Genomic DNA, 15,995 nt, shown 5'->3' on the forward strand with positions numbered 1-15,995 from the left:
TGGCATGTCCCTCCCTGTCCCCGCCTGTCCCCCCCTGTCCCCGGTGATGTTTTTGCATGGGGGGGTGGGGGGGTGGCTGGAGCCTGGCAGGGGGGCTTTGAGGGGGCTTTGAGGGGGCTTTGAGGGGGCTTTGGGGGGCTCGGGGGCTGCTCACGGCAACCCCTGCATGTGGGCAGGGGGCTCTGCTCGGCATTTGGCTGCTCTGGCACCCAAAATGTGCCATTTTCACCCCAAATTGTGCCCTTTAGCCCCAAAATCCCCAGCCGGTGGTGTCCCTGTGTCCTCTGGCTGGTGCCGGGGGACCCCGCGATGTCCCCGTGTCCCCCGCAGGGTTCTCGGTGGTCCTGGGGCCGGGGTCATCGGGCTGTCCCCGTGTCCCCTGAGTGTCCCCTGGGCGTCCCCTGGGTGTCCCCTGGGCATCCCCTGACTGTCCCCGTGTCCCGCAGGTTTCTCGGTGGTCCCAGGGTGACAGGGCTGTCCCGGTGTCCCCTGGGTGTCCCCTGTGTGACCATGGTGTCCCATGTCCCGCAGGTTTCTCGGTGGTGACAGGGCTGTCCCCTGACTGTCCCCGTGTCCCGCAGGTTTCTCGGTGTGACAGGGCTGTCCCCGCAGGCTCTGGGTGGTGACAGGGCTGTCCCGGTGTCCCCTGGGTGTCCCCTGACTGTCCCGCTGTCCCCGCAGGTTTCTCGGTGGCTGCGGGGCAGGCGCTGTCCCCGTGTCCCTGTGTCCCCTGACTGTCCCCGTGTCCCGCAGGTTTCTCGGTGGCCACGGGCCCGGCGTTGTCCCGGTGTCCCCTGGCTGTCCCGGCGGTGGCAGAGCTGTCCCCGTGTCCCTGCGCTGTCCCCTGACTGTCCCACTGTCCCCGCAGGTTTCTCGGTGGCGACAGGGCCGTCCCCTGTGTGACCGCGGTGTCCCATGTCCCGCAGGTTTCTCGGTGGCCGCGGGGCCGGGGTGGCAGAGCTGTCCCCGTGTCCCTGTGCTGTCCCCTGACTGTCCCCGTGTCCCGCAGGTTTCTCGGTGTGACAGGGCTGTCCCCGGGACTGTCCCCTGTGTGACCGCGGTGTCCCATGTCCCGCAGGTTTCTCGGTGTGACAGGGCTGTCCCCGCAGGCTCTGGGTGGTGACAGGGCTGTCCCGGTGTCCCCTGGGTGTCCCCTGACTGTCCCGCTGTCCCCGCAGGTTTCTCGGTGGCTGCGGGGCAGGCGCTGTCCCCGTGTCCCTGTGTCCCCTGACTGTCCCCGTGTCCCGCAGGTTTCTCGGTGGCCGCAGGGCCGGGGTGGCAGAGCTGTCCCCGTGTCCCTGCGCTGTCCCCTGACTGTCCCCATGTCCCCACAGGTTTCTCGGTGGTGACAGGGCTGTCCCCTGACTGTCCCCGTGTCCCCGCAGGTTTCTCGGTGGCCGCGGGGCCGGGGTGGCAGAGCTGTCCCCGTGTCCCTGCGCTGTCCCCTGACTGTCCCCGTGTCCCCGCAGGTTTCTCGGTGGCCGCGGCCCCGGCCCTGACCCGGCCGCACGCTCTGAGCTTCGTGTCGGGCGCGCCGCGGGCCAACCACAGCGGGGCGGTGCTGCTGCTGCGGGCGGACAGCGCGAACCGCCTGGTGCCCGAGGCCGCGCTGCGCGGGGAGCAGCTGAGCTCCGCCTTCGGCCACGCGCTGGCCCTGCTCGACCTCAACAGCGACGGGTGCGGCACCTGCGGCACCTGTGGCACCTGGGTGGCACCTGTGTGTCACCTGTGTGTCACCCGTGTGTGTCACCTGTGTCACCTGTGTGTCACCCGTGTCACCTCTGTTACCCGTGTGCGTCACCTGTGTCACCTGTGTGTCACCCGTGTCACCTCTGTTACCCCTGTGCGTCACCTGTGTCACCTCTGTTACCCGTGTGCGTCACCTGTGTGTCACCTGTGTGTCACCCGTGTCACCTGTTACCCCTGTGTGTCACCTGTGTGTCACCCGTGTCACCTCTGTTACCCGTGTGTGTCACCTGTGTCACCTGTGTGTCACCCGTGTGTCACCTGTGTGTCACCCGTGTCACCTCTGTTACCCGTGTGCATCACCTGTGTCACCTGTGTGTCACCCGTGTGTCACCTGTGTGTCACCCGTGTCACCTCTGTTACCCGTGTGCATCACCTGTGTCACCCGTGTGTCACCTGTGTGTCACCCGTGTCACCTCTGTTACCCGTGTGTGTCACCTGTGTCACCTGTGTGTCGCCCGTGTGTCACCCGCGTCACCTCTGTTACCCCTGTGTGTCACCTGTGTGTCACCTGTGTGTTGCCCGTGTGTCACCCGTGTCACCTCTGTTACCCCTGTGTGTCACCTGTGTCACCTGTGTGTCACCTGTGTCACCTCTGTTACCCCTGTGCGTCACCTGTGTCACCTGTGTCACCTCTGTTACCCGTGTGTGTCACCTGTGTCACCTGTGTGTCACCCGTGTCACCTCTGTTACCCATGTGTGTCACCTGTGTGTCACTCATGTCATCTGTGTGTCACCCCTGTGTGACCCGTGTCAGCTGTGTGTGTCAGCCCTGTCACCCGTGTCACCTCTGTTACCCGTGTGTCACCTGTGTCCCCTGTGTGTGTCAGCCCTGTCACCTCTGTCACCTGTGCCACCTGTGTGTGTCAGCCCTGTCACCCGTGTCACCTCTGTCACTTGTGCCACCTGTGCCACCTCTGTGTGTCAGCCCTGTCACCTGTGCCACCTCTGTGTGTCAGCCCTGTCACCTGTGTCACCTGTGCCACCTGTGCCACCTGTGTGTGTCAGCCCTGTCACCTCTGTCACCTCTGTCACCTGTGCCACCTGTGTGTGTCAGCCCTGTCAGCCGTGCCAGTTCTGTCACCTGGGTGCCACCTGTGTCACCCGTGGGCACGTGTGCCAGCCCTGGCACCCAGACATGGCAGTGACACCCGTGGCACCGTGGGTGTGACCCCAAAAATCCCCATCCCACCCCCTGAACCCCCCAAAGCCCCTTCCCCACCCCCTGAACCCCCCAAAGCCCCTTCCCCGCCCCCTGAGACCCCCAAAGCCCCTTCCCCGCCCCCTGAGACCCCCAAAAATCCCCTTCCCACCCCCTGAGCCCCCCAAAATCCCAGCAGACCCCCCCGCAGGGCGCTCCAAACCCCCTCCCCAATCCCTGAGGCCCCCAGACCCCTTCCTCACCCCCCGAATGCCCCCAGATCCCCCTCCCCACCCCCAGGACCCCCCAAACCCCCCCTGAATCTCCCCAAAGCCCACTCCCCACCCCTCGAACTCCCCTCCAAACGCTTCCTCACCCCCTGAATCCCCCCCCCCCAAAAACCCCTTGCCCACCCCCTAAACTCCCCCCGCACCCCCTGAGTTCCCCCCAAAACCCCTTCCCCACCCCCAGGACCCCCCCAAGCCCCTTCCTCACCCCCCAAACCCCCTCCCCACCCCTTCAATGCCCCCAAATCCCCCTCCCCACCCCCAGGACCCCCCAAAACCCCCCTGAATCTCCTCAAAACCCACTCCCCACCCCTCAAACTCCCCTCAAACCCCTTCCTCACCCCCTGAATCCCCCCCAAATCCCCTTTCCCACCCCCAGGACCCCCCAAAACCCCCCTGAATCTCCCCAAAGCCCACTCCCCACTCCTCGAACTCCCCCCAAACCCCTTCCTCACCCCCTGAATCCCCCCCCCCAAAAACCCCTTGCCCACCCCCAGGACCCCCCCAAGCCCCTTCCTCACCCCCCAAAACCCCTTGCCCACCCCCTGAACCCCCTCCCCCACCCCCAGGATCCCCCCAAGCCCCTTCCTCACCCCCCAAACCCCCTCCCCACCCCTTCAATGCCCCCCAAGCCCCCTCGGGGTGGCTCTGGGGGTGTCACAGCTCCGTGTCCCCGCCGTCCCCCCCAGCTGGACGGACCTGGCCGTGGGCGCCCCCCACTTTTTCGAGCGGCACGAGGAGCTGGGGGGGGCCGTGTACGTTTACATCAACCCGGGGGGGCTCTGGGGCAGCGCGACCCCCGAGCGCCTGAGCGGCCCCCGCGGCTCCGCCTTCGGCAGCGCGCTCTGCTCGGCCGGGGACCTGGACCGGGATGGATTCGAGGGTGAGGGGAGCGGGGAGGGGGATTTGGGGGGGTTTCGGGGGGTTTTGGGGCCGTTTGGGGGGCTTAGAGGGGGTTTCGGGGGGTTTTGGGGGCGTTTGGGGAGGTTAGAGGGGGTATTGGGGGGTTTTGGGGGGGTTTGGGGAGGTTAAAGGGGGTTTTGGGGGGGTTTCGGGGAGGTTTGAGGGGATTTGGGGAGGTTAGAGGGGGTTTTGGGGGCGTTTTGGGGGTCTGGGGATGGACCTGGACCGGGACGGGTTCGAGGGTGAGGGGAGCGAGGAGGGGGATCCGGGGGGTTTAGAGGGGGTTTCGGGGGGATTTGGGGGGTTTTGGGGAGGTTAGAGGGAGTTTCGGGGAGGTTTGAGGGGATTTGGGGGGGTTTGGGGGGACTTCGGGGGATTTGGGGGGCGTTTTGGGGGTCTGGGGATGGACCTGGACCGGGACGGCTTCGAGGGTGAGGGGAGCGGGGAGGGGGATCCGGGGGGGATTTGGGGGGATTTGGGGGCGTTTGGGGAGGTTAGAGAGGGTTTTTGGGGGGGTTTTCGGGGGTTTTGGGGCCGTTTTGGGAGGTTAGAGGGGGTTTTGGGGGGGTTTGGGGGTCCGGGGATGGACCTGGACCGGGATGGATTCGAGGGTGAGGGGAGCGGGGAGGGGGATTTGGGGGGGATTTGGAGGGGTGTCGGGGAGGTTTGAGGGGATTTGGGGGGGTTTGGGGGCGTTTTGGGGTCTGGGAATGGACCTGGACCGGGACGGCTTCGAGGGTGAGGGGAGCGGGGAGGGGGATCCGGGGGGAAATCGGGGGGTTTAGAGGGGTTTTGGGGGGCTTTTGGGGGGGTTTGGGGAGGTTAGAGGGGGTTTTGGGGGAGTTTGGGGGGGTTTGGGGAGGTTAGAGGGGGATTTGGGGGGGTTTGGGGTCTGGGGATGGACCTGGACCGGGATGGGTTTGAGGGTGAGGGGTTTGGGGAGGGGGATTTGGGGGGGATTCGGGAGGGTTTCAGGGAGGTTTGAGGGGATTTTGGGGGGGATCGGGGAGGGGGATTCGGGGGGTTTAGAGGGGGTTTCGGGGGGTTTTGGGGCCGTTTGGGGAGGTTAGAGGGGGTTTTGGGGGGGTTTGGGGGCCCGGGGATGGACCTGGACCGGGATGAGTTTGAGGGTGAGGGGATCGGGGAGGGGGATTCGGGGGGGTTTGGGGAGGTTTGAGGGGATTTTGGGGGCGTTCTGGGGGTTTGGGGTTCTGGGGATGGACCTGGACCGGGGTGGGTTTGAGGGTGAGGGGATTGGAGAGGGGGATTCGGGGGGAATTTGAGGGCATTTTGGGGGCTTTTCGGGAGGTTTTGGAGGGATTTAGGGATCTGGGGAGGGGTCTGACCCCCCAAAAATCCCCAAATTTCCCCGAATTCCCCCCAGACCTGGCCGTGGGTGCCCCTTTCGACGGCGCGGGCAAGGTGTTCATTTACCACGGCAGCGCCCTGGGCATCGTCACCCGCCCGGCGCAGGTGAGGGGGGTCCCAGGGGGTCCCGGGTGGGTCTGGGGGCGTCCCGGGCTCATCCAGCGCCCCCTGCCCAGGTGCTGGACGGGGAGGCCGTGGGGGTCTCGGCCTTTGGCTACTCGCTCTCGGGGGGGCTGGACGTGGATGGGAACCTGTACCCCGACCTGCTGGTGGGGTCCCTGTCGGACACCGTGGTGCTCTACAGGTACAGAGACCCCCCCCAAAAAAAAACCTGGGACCCCCAAAATCCCCCAATTCCTGAGGATCCCAAACCCCTGGAGCAGACCCTGAGCTCTGGGAGCCCCCCAGACCCCCAAAATCCCCCAATTCCTGAGGTTCCCCCATCCCCGAGCGTTCCCCCCATTCCTGGGACCCCCCAGAATCCCCCAATTCCTGAGGATCCCAAACCCCTGGAGCAGGCCCTGAGCCCTGGGAGCCCCCCAGACCCCCCAAATCCCCCAATTCCTGAGGATTCCAAACCCCCTGAGTGGCCCCCCCAAACCTGAGACCCCCAAAATCCCCCAATTCCTGAGGACCCCCCATCCCCGAGCATTCCCCCCATTCCTGGGACCCCCCAGAATCCCCCAATTCCTGAGGATTCCAAACGCCTCCAGAGTCCCCCAATTCCTGGAGTGGACCCCCAGCCCTGGGACCCCCCCCCCCAAAATCCCCCGGTTCCTGACAATCCCAAATCCCTGTAGTGTCCCCCCTCCAATTTCTGGACATCCCCCAAATCCCTGAGCACCCCCAAATCCCTTGGAAATCCCTCAAACCCCTGAGGCTCCCCCTGCCCCAGCAACTCCCCAAATCCCCCAGCACCCCCAAATCCCCCAGCACCCCCAAATCCCTGAGCCCACCCCGACAATCCCCCCGTCTCGTGGACCCCCAAACCCCTCAGACCTCCCCATTCCCGAGTCTCCCCAAATCCCTGAGCACCCCCAAATCCCTTGGAAATCCCTCAAACCCCTGAGGCTCCCCCTGCCCCAGCAACTCCCCAAGTCCCCCAGCACCCCCAAATCCCTGAGCAATCCCCCCTTCTCACAGACCCCCAAACCCCTCAGACCTCCCCATTCCCGAGTCTCCCCAAATCCCTGAGCCCCCCCCCCCCCCGGCAATTCCCCCTTCCCAGGGACCCCCAAATGCCCCAGATCCCCCAAACCCCCGATGCCCCCGCCCCTGGGGTGTCCCGGGGGCGCTCTCAGGGTCGGGGGGCTCCCCCGGGACCCCCATTTCCCCCCGTTTCCCCCCGTTTTTTTCCCGGTTAGGGCGCGGCCGGTGGTTCACGTGTCCCGGGACGTGTCGGTGCTGCCGCCGCTCATCGACCTGGAGCAGAGCAACTGCCGCGACGGGCCCGGCGTGTGGTGCGTGACACCGGGACACCCCCGGTGTCCCCTCCGTGTCCCCCAGTGTCCCCCGTGTCCCCCCGTGTCCCCTGTTTCCCCCCCATAATCCCCCCATGTCCCCCTTTTCCCCCCTGTGTGTTCCCCTCGTGTCCCCTCCGTGTCCTCTCCACGTGTCCCCCCCCCCCCCCCTTATCGTCCCCATGTCCCTGTGTCCCCATTTGTCCCCCCGTGTCCGTCCTTGTCCTCCCCGTGTCCCCTCCGTGTCTCCCCCTCCTCTCCCTGTGTGCCCCCATGATCCCCCAAGTGTCCCCATCATGTCCCCCTGTGTCCCCATTTGTCCCCCCGTGTCCCTCCCCATTGTCCTCCCCGTGTCCCCCCCGTGTCCCCCCCTCCTCTCCCCGTGTCCCCACATGATCCCCCAAGTGTCCCCCCTGTGTCCCCCCATGATCCCCCCTGTGTCCCCCTGTGTCCCCCCACACATCCCCCCTGTGTCCCCATCATGTCCCACCGTGTCCCTCCCCATTGTCCCCCCCGTGTCCCCTCCGTGTCCCTCCCTCCTCTCCCCGTGTCCCCTCAGGATCCTCCAAGTGTCCCCATCATGTCCCCTGTGTCCCCCCACACATCGCCCCTGTGTCCCCATCATGTCCCACCGTATCCCTCCCCATTGTCCTCCCCGTGTCCCCTCCGTGTCCCCCCCTCCTCTCCCCGTGTCCCCCCATGATCCCCCAAGTGTCCCCCCTGTGTCCCCCCATGATCCCCCCTGTGTCCCCCTGTGTCCCCCCACACACCCCCCCCCGTGTCCCCATCATGTCCCACCGTGTCCCTCCCCATTGTCCCCCCCGTGTCCCCCCCGTGTCCCCCCCTCCTCTCCCCGTGTCCCCCCATGATCCCCCCTGTGTCCCCCTGTGTCCCCCCACACATCCCCCCTGTGTCCCCATCATGTCCCCCCGTTTCCCTCCCCATTGTCCCCCCCGTGTCCCCTCCGTGTCCCTCCCTCCTCTCCCTGTGTCCCCTCAGGATCCTCCAAGTGTCCCCATCATGTCCCCCTGTGTCCCCCCACACACCCCCCCCCGTGTCCCCATCATGTCCCCCACCGTGTCCCTCCCCATTGTCCCCCCCGTGTCCCCTCCGTGTCCCCCCTCCTCTCCCCGTGTCCCCCCATGATCCCCCTCGTGTCCCTCTGTGTCCCCCCACACATCCCCCCTGTGTCCCCATCATGTCCCCCCGTGTCCCCATCATGTCCCCCACCGTGTCCCTCCCCATTGTCCCCCCCGTGTCCCCTCCCGGTCCCGCTTTGGGGGTGTCGGGACCCCCCCCTGACCCCCGTGTCCCCCCCCAGCCTGGAGCTCCGGGCGTGTTTCAGCTTCAGCGAGAGCCCGGGCAGGGACAGCGCCCCCGCCCCGCTGGGTGAGTGACCCCCGGGACCCCCAAACCGGGGGGGACCCCCAGTTCCAGGGACACCCCGAGCCCTGGGGATCCCCTGGTCCTTGGAGCGCCCCGTTCTTGGGGATCCCCCCGTTCCTGAGGACCCCATTTCCTGAGGGTCCCCCCCCCCCCATCCCTGAGGGTCCCCCCTGTCCCTGGGACACCCCCCCATTCTTTGGGGTTCCCCATCCCCGAGGACCCCCCAAACCCTGAGGATCCCCCAGGACCCCGATCCCTGCGCACCTCCATCCTTTGGGACCCCACCCATATTTTGTGCCCGCCATCCTTGGGACCCTCCTCATCCTTCAGACTGCCCCCCATCCTTTGGAACCCCCCCCCCCCCCCAAATCTTTGAAACCCCCCCCATCTCTGGGCCCCTTCCCCATCCCTTGGATCCCCTCCCCATTCTTTGGGCCCCCCCCCATCCTTTGTCCCCCAAATCCTTTGGGCCCCTCCCCATCTTTTGAGACTCCCCCAAATCTCTGAGGCCTTCATCCTCGGGACCCTCCCCATCCTTTGGGACCCCAAATCCTTGAGACCCCTCCCCATCCTTGGGACCCTCCCCATCCTTGGGACCCTCCCCATCCTTTGGGACCCCAAATCCTTGCGACCCCTCCCCATCCTTTCACCCCCTCATCCTTTGGGACTCCCCCAAATCTTTGAGGCCCCCATCTCTTGGGACCCTCCTCATGCTTTGGGACCCTCCCCATGCTTTGGGACCCCTCCCCTTCCTTTGGGACCCCTCCCCTCATCCTTTGGGACTCCCCCAAATCTTTGAGGCCCCCATCTCTTGGGACCCTCTCCATGCTTTCGGACCCCTCCCCTTCCTTTGGGACCTCCCCAAATCTTTGAGCCCCCCCCCCCCCATCCTTGGGGCTCTCCCCATCCCTTGGGCCCCCTCCCCATCCTTTGGGACCCTCATCCTTTTGACCCTCCCCATCCTTTGGGACCCTCCCCATCCTTTGGGACCCTCCCCATCCTTTGGGACCTCCCCAAATCTTTGAGCCCCCCCCCCCATCCTTGGGCCTCTCCCCATCCCTTGGGCCCCCTCCCCATCCTTTGGGACCCCCATCCTTGGGGCTCTCCCCATCCTTTGGGCCCCCTCCCCTTCCTCTGGGACCCTCATCCTTTTGACCCTCCCCATCCTTTGGGACCCTCCCCATCCTTTGGGACCCTCCCCAAATCTTTGAGCCCCCCCCCCCATCCTTGGGCCTCTCCCCATCCCTTGGGCCCCCTCCCCATCCTTTGGGACCCTCATCCTTGGGGCTCTCCCCATCCTTTGGGACCCCCATCCTTGGGCCTCTCCCCATCCCTTGGGCCCCCTCCCCATCCTTTGGGACCCTCATCCTTTTGACCCTCCCCATCCTTTGGGCCCCCTCCCCATCCTTTGGGACCCTCATCCTTTTGACCCTCCCCATCCTTTGAGCCCCCTCCCCATCCTTTGGGACCCTCATCCTTTTGTCCCCCAAATCCTTTATGGCCCCTCCCCATCTTCTGGGAGCCCCCCAGATCTCTGAGCCCCCCCCATCCTTGGGACCCCTCCCCGTCCTTGGGACACCCCCAAATCTCTGCTCCCCCGATGTGCCCCCCCAGAGCTGGCGCTGGCGCTGGAGGCGGACTCGGAGCGGCGCCGGCGGGGGCAGCAGCCCCGGGGCTCCTTCCTGGAGTGGGGCCCGGCCGAGCCCGAGCACCGGATCCGGGCACGGCTCCAACTGCCCCGGCCGCGGGAGCGGCGCTGCGTGCCCGCCACCTTCCGCCTGCACGTGCGTCACCCTCGTCCTCATCCTCATCGCCTTCCTCATCCTCGTCCTCATCCTCATCCCCTTCCTCATCCTCATCCTCATCCTCATCCCCTTCCTCATCCTCATCCTCATCCTCATCCCCTTCCTCATCCTCATCCTCCTCTTCCGCCACCTTCCGCCTGCACGTGCGTCACCCTCGTCCTCATCCTCATCCCCTTCCTCATCCTCATCACCTTCCTCATCGTCATCCCCTTCCTCATCCTCATCCTCCTCTTCCGCCACCTTCTGCCTGCACGTGCGTCACCCTCGTCCTCATCCTCATCACCTTCCTCATCCCCTTCCTCATCCTCATCCTCATCACCTTCCTCATCCTCCTCTTCCGCCACCTTCCGCCTGCACGTGCGTCACCCTCGTCCTCATCACCTTCCTCATCCTCATCCTCATCACCTTCCTCATCCTCATCCTCCTCTTCCGCCACCTTCCGCCTGCACGTGCATCACCCTCGTCCTCATCACCTTCCTCATCCTCATCACCTTCCTCATCCTCATCCCCTTCCTCATCCTCATCACCTTCCTCTTCCTCATCCTCACCCTCATCCTCATCCTCCTCTCCCGCCACCTTCCGCCTGCACGTGCGTCACCCTCGTCCTCATCCTCATCCCCTTCCTCATCCTCATCCTCATCCTCATCCTCATCCTCATCCTCATCCTCATCCTCATCCTCATCCTCATCCTCATCCCCTTCCTCATCCTCATCCCCTTCCTCATCCTCATCCCCTTCCTCATCCTCACCCTAATCCTCATCCTCCTCTTCCGCCACCTTCCGCCTGCACGTGCGTCACCTTCACCCTCATCACCTTCCTCATCCTCCTCATCCTCATCCTCATCCTCATCCTCATCCTCATCCTCAATCTCCTCTTCCTCTGCCTCACCTTCCTCACTGTCTGCCCTGTCCTCACCTTCCTTAGCCTCGCCCTCCTCATCCTTATCTTCCTCATCCTCAGCCTTCTCATCCTCACCTTCCTCACCTTCCTCTTCCTCATCCTCACCTTCCTCAGCCTCGCCCTCCTGAGCCTCCCCTTCCTCACCATCAGCCCTGTCCCCCATCCCTGTCCCCATCTCCTCCTCCCCGTCCCCATTGTCCCCTCATCGTCCCCCCCAGGTGTCCCCAGTGCCCCCCTGACCTTCCTCCCCTCCTCCTCCTCCTCAGGACGACATCCGGGACAAGCTCCGCCCCATCGCTGTCACTCTGTCCTTCTCCATCGCGGGGACATCGCGGGGGCGCCGGGGGACACGGGGGACACGGGGGACATGGGGGACACGGGGGACGGCGCTGCCCCCGCTGGAGCCGGCGCTGAGCCCGCGGCAGCCCAGCACGCTGCGCACCGAGGTGACACTGCCACCCACCGCGTGTCACCCGTGTCACCCCCTGTGTCACCTGCCTCTGTCACCCACTGTGTCCCTCCGTGTCCCCCGGTCCCAGTCTGGGACACTCGGAGCGTCCCCCATGTCCCCCCAGCGGGATTTGGGACAGCAGGAGTGTCACCTATGTCCCCCCACCATGTCCCCCTATCCCAGTTTGGGACAATGGGGGTGTCACCTGTGTCCCTCCTGTGTCCTCCTGTCTGTCCTTGTGTCCCCTCCCGTGTCCCCAGTGTCCCCATGTCCTCCCATGTCCCCGCAGTGTCACCGTGTCCCCCTGTGTCCCCATCCCGCAGTGTCCCCATGTCCCTGCTGTCCCTCTTATTGCTGCGTGTGTCCCCATCCCGCAGTGTCCCAATGTCCCCGCACGTCCCCATCCCTCCACGTCCCTGCAGTGTCCCCGCAGTGTCCCCATGTCCCCTGATGTCCCCTGATGTCCCCGTGTCCCCCAGGTGCATTTCCTGCGCCAGGGCTGCGGCGATGACCGGATCTGCCAGAGCCACCTGGAGCTGCGGCCGCGCTTCTGTGCCCGCCTTGGGGACAGCGACTTCCTGGCCCTGCCCCGGTGAGGGGACAGCAGGGGACAGCGCCACCGGGGGGGGGAGGGGGTGGCACTGCCAGCCTGGGGGAACTGCCCCTGACGGCCCTGGGGTGTCACCAAGGGAGGGACAGGGATGAGGATGGCACTGCCACCCTGGGGTGACTGCCTTGGAGAGCCCCGAGTGCCCTGGGGTGTGACCAAGGGAGGGACAGGGATGAGGGTGGCACTGCCACCTTCACCCTGAGTGCTCTGGGGTGTCACCAAGGGAGGGACAGGGATGAGGGTGGCAGTGCCACCTTCACCCTGAGTGCCATGGGGTGCCACCAAGGGAATGACAGGAGCAAGGATGGCAGTGCCACCTTCACCCTAAGTGCCATGGGGCGCCGCCAAGGGAATGACAGGAGCGAGGATGGCACTGCCACCCTGGGGTCACCGCCCTGGGGAGCCCTGACTGCCCTGGGGTGTCACCAAGAAAGTGACAGGGGCAAGGATGGCACTGCCACCTTCACCCTGAGTGCCCAGGGGTGTCCCCAAGGCGGTCACACGTACAAGGACGGCACTGCCGTCCTCCCAGGGACGTCCCCAAGGTGTCACCCGTGTCACTGCCCGCAGGGACGAGGACGGCGCTGCCATCCTGGCCATCGGTGACCAGAAGGACGTGGCCCTGGAGCTGCAGGTGACCAACGAGCCCTCGGACCCCGCGCAGCCGGACAGGGACGGGGACGACGCCCACCAGGCCCTGCTGGTGGCATCGCTGCCCCCCGAGCTGCCCTACGCTGCCATCCGGGCCGAGGAGAGCGCGGTGAGATGGGGACACGGGGGACAGGGATGGGGACACAGGGACAGGGACAGGGACACAGGGACGGGGACAGGGGCAGGGACACAGGGACAGGGACACAGGGATGGGGACGGGGACAGGGACAGGGACACAGGGACAGGGACACAGGGACAGGGACAGGGACACAGGGACACAGGGACAGGGGCAGGGGCAGGGACACAGGGACAGGGACAGGGACACAGGGACAGGGACACAGGGATGGGGACGGGGACAGGGACACAGGGACAGGGACAGGGATGCAGAGACAGAGACACGGGGATGGGGACGGGGACAGGGACAGGGACACAGGGACAGGGATGGGGACAGGGACACAGGGACAGGGACACAGGGACACAGGGATGGGGACAGGGACACAGGGACAGGGACACAGGGACGGGGATAGGGGCAGGGATGGGGACAGGGATGGTGACACGGGAACAGGGATGGGGCAGGAACACAGGGGACAGGGACAGGGGATGGGGACAGCGACAGCAGACAGAGACACGGGGACAGGGGACAGAGGGACAGATGGGGACAAGGGACAGGAGGGGCAGGGGGACGGTCCTGAGGGTCACTCTGGGGTCACTCTGGGGTCACTCTGGGGGTGCTCTCAGGGTTGGGGTCACTCCTGAGGGTCACTCCGGGGTCACTCCTGGGGTCACTCTGTGGTCACTCTGGGGTCACTCCTGGGGTCACTCTGTGGTCACTCTGGGGTCACTCTGGGTCACTCTGGGGGTGACCCCGGGTGCTACAGGGGGACTCAGGGTTGGGGTCACTCCTGGGGTCACTCCTGGGGTCACTCCAGGGTCACTCTGTGGTCACTCCGGGGTCACTCCGGGGTCACTCCTGGGGTCACTCCAGGGTCACTCTGTGGTCACTCCAGGGTCACTCCTGGGGTCACTCTGGGGTCACTCTGGGGTCACTTGGGGTCACTCTGGGGGTGACCCCGGGCTCACCCCTGTCCCCCCCATTCCGTTCCCAGGTTCTGTGCTTGGCCAACCCCAACGGCTCCAGGGTGGAGTGCGAGCTGGGGAACCCCCTCAAACGGGGGGCTCAGGTGGGCGCAGCCCCCTGCCCAACCCCCCCAGGACCCCCCCCCCGACCCCCCTGAACCCCCCCAGCGCTCACCTGCCCCTCCCCAGGTGCGCTTCTTCCTCATCCTCAGCACCTCGGGCATCTCCATCCACACCACGGAGCTGGAGGTGCTGCTGGAGCTCAACACGTGAGCTGGGCAGGGGCATGGAGACCCCTGGGGGGGCTGGGGACCCCCAAAGTGGGGATGGAGACCCCCAAAGTGGGGATGGAGCCCCCCGGGATTGGGGGATGGAGACCCCCAGGGTTTGGGGTGGGACCCCCAGGGTGGGGATGGAGACCCCTGGGATTGGGGATGGGACCCCCGGGTTTGGGGATCCCGGGATTGGGGATGGAGACCCCCAGGGTTTGGGGTGGGACCCCAAGGGTGGGGATGGAGACCCCTGGGATTGGGGATGGGACCCCCGGGTTTGGGGATCCCGGGATTGGGGATGGAGACCCCCGGGTTTGGGGTGGGACCCCAAGGGTGGGGATGGAGACCCCCGGCTTTGGGGAATGGGACCCCTAGGATTGGGGGATGGAGACCCCCAGAGTGGGGACGGAGACCCCTGGAGACCCCCTGGAGTGGGGATGGGACCCGCAGGGTTTGGGGGCCAGAACCCGGGGATGTTGAGGGTGAGAGCTCTGGGGAATTTGGGGTTTGGAGCCCCCAGGGTTTGGGGTCAGAGCCCTGGGGGCTTTGGGGATGGAGACCCCCAGGATTTGGGGGCTGGGATCCCAAAGGATTTGGGGTCAGAGACCGAGGACTTAGGGGCTGGGATCCCAAGGGATTTGGGGTCAGACCCCCAGGATTTGGGGTCAAAGCCCCAGGATTTGAGGTCTGGGATCCCAGGAGTTTTGGGGGCTGGAATCCCAGTGGATTTGGGGTCACACCCCCAGGCTTTGGGTCCCAGAGTCCCACTGGATTTGGGGTCACAGCCCCCAGACTTTGGGTCCCAGAGCCCCACTGGATTTGGGGTCACAGCCCCCAGACTTTGGGTCCCAGAGCCCCACTGGATTTGGGGTCACAGCCCCCAGACTTTGGGTCCCAGAGCCCCACAGAATTCAGGAACAAAACCCCGGCAGTTTCAGACTCCGACCCCCAACATTTAGGGTCGGGGGGCTGCAATTTGGGGTTCACACCCCCCCCCCCCACACACACACGCCCTTTGGGGTTTTTCCTTTTGGGGTTTCACCCCCCAACCCCAAATCCCCCCCAGGACCAGCGAGCAGCCGGGGCTGGAGCCGGTGGTCGCCCGCGCCCGCGTGGTCATCGAGCTGCCGCTGGCCGTGACCGGGTGAGCGGGGTCGGCTTTTGGGGTTTTGGGGTTTTGGGGTGCTCGGGGGGGCGGGTTTGGGGTCGGGACCACCCCCCCCCTCACAGCAGGGATGTCCCCACAGCGTGGCCGTGCCCCCCCGGCTGTTCTTTGGGGGGCAGGTGCTGGGGGAGAGCGCGGTGAAGAGGGAGAGCCAGGTGGGCAGCGCCGTCCGCTTCGAGGTCACGGTGAGAGACGCCCCGAAATGGAGACACCAAAACGGGGACCCCAAAATGGAGACTCCAAAATGGAGACCCCAAAATTACGGACCCCAAAATGGACCCTAAAAACAGAGACCCCAAAATGGAGACCCCAGAATTACAGACCCCAAAATGGACCCTAAAAACAGAGACCCCAAAATGGAGACCCCAAAATTACAGACACCAAAATGGACCCTAGAAACAGAGACCCCAAAATGGAGACCCCAAAATTACAGACACCAAAATGGACCCTAGAAACAGAGACCCCAAAATGGAGACCCCAAAATTACAGACCCCAAAATGGACCCCAAAATGGAGACCCCAAAATTACAGACCCCAAAATGGACCCTAAAAACAGAGACCCCAAAATGGAGACCCCAAAACAGAGACCCCAAAATGGAGACCCCAAAATTACAGACCCCAAAATGGACCCTAAAAACAGAGACCCCAAAATTACAGACACCAAAATGGACCCTAGAAACAGAGACCCCAAAATGGAGACCCCAAAATGGAGACCCCAAAATTACAGACCCCAAAATGGACCCCAAAATGGAGACCCCAAAATTACAGACCCCA

The 15,995-nt window shown here is 65.2% G+C and overlaps 1 protein-coding gene across 1 annotated transcript in view; it reads left to right on the forward strand.

Annotated features, from left to right (window-relative positions):
- The window catches only part of ITGA7 (integrin subunit alpha 7), a 30,337-nt gene that overhangs the window by 8,137 nt on the left and 6,205 nt on the right, over positions 1 to 15,995 (forward strand). The window contains exons 7-20 of the mRNA XM_058822002.1: positions 1,470 to 1,677; positions 3,864 to 4,057; positions 5,462 to 5,550; positions 5,622 to 5,749; positions 6,810 to 6,905; positions 8,227 to 8,294; positions 9,906 to 10,075; positions 11,263 to 11,442; positions 11,927 to 12,039; positions 12,628 to 12,817; positions 13,815 to 13,889; positions 13,975 to 14,054; positions 15,124 to 15,201; positions 15,305 to 15,407. Coding sequence (XP_058677985.1) covers positions 1,470 to 1,677; positions 3,864 to 4,057; positions 5,462 to 5,550; positions 5,622 to 5,749; positions 6,810 to 6,905; positions 8,227 to 8,294; positions 9,906 to 10,075; positions 11,263 to 11,442; positions 11,927 to 12,039; positions 12,628 to 12,817; positions 13,815 to 13,889; positions 13,975 to 14,054; positions 15,124 to 15,201; positions 15,305 to 15,407 — 1,772 coding nt within the window. The remainder of the gene's footprint in view (positions 1 to 1,469; positions 1,678 to 3,863; positions 4,058 to 5,461; positions 5,551 to 5,621; positions 5,750 to 6,809; positions 6,906 to 8,226; positions 8,295 to 9,905; positions 10,076 to 11,262; positions 11,443 to 11,926; positions 12,040 to 12,627; positions 12,818 to 13,814; positions 13,890 to 13,974; positions 14,055 to 15,123; positions 15,202 to 15,304; positions 15,408 to 15,995) is intronic.

Source organism: Ammospiza caudacuta, chromosome 31 (assembly GCF_027887145.1).
Source record: "Ammospiza caudacuta isolate bAmmCau1 chromosome 31, bAmmCau1.pri, whole genome shotgun sequence".
Taxonomy (NCBI): Eukaryota; Metazoa; Chordata; class Aves; order Passeriformes; family Passerellidae; genus Ammospiza; species Ammospiza caudacuta.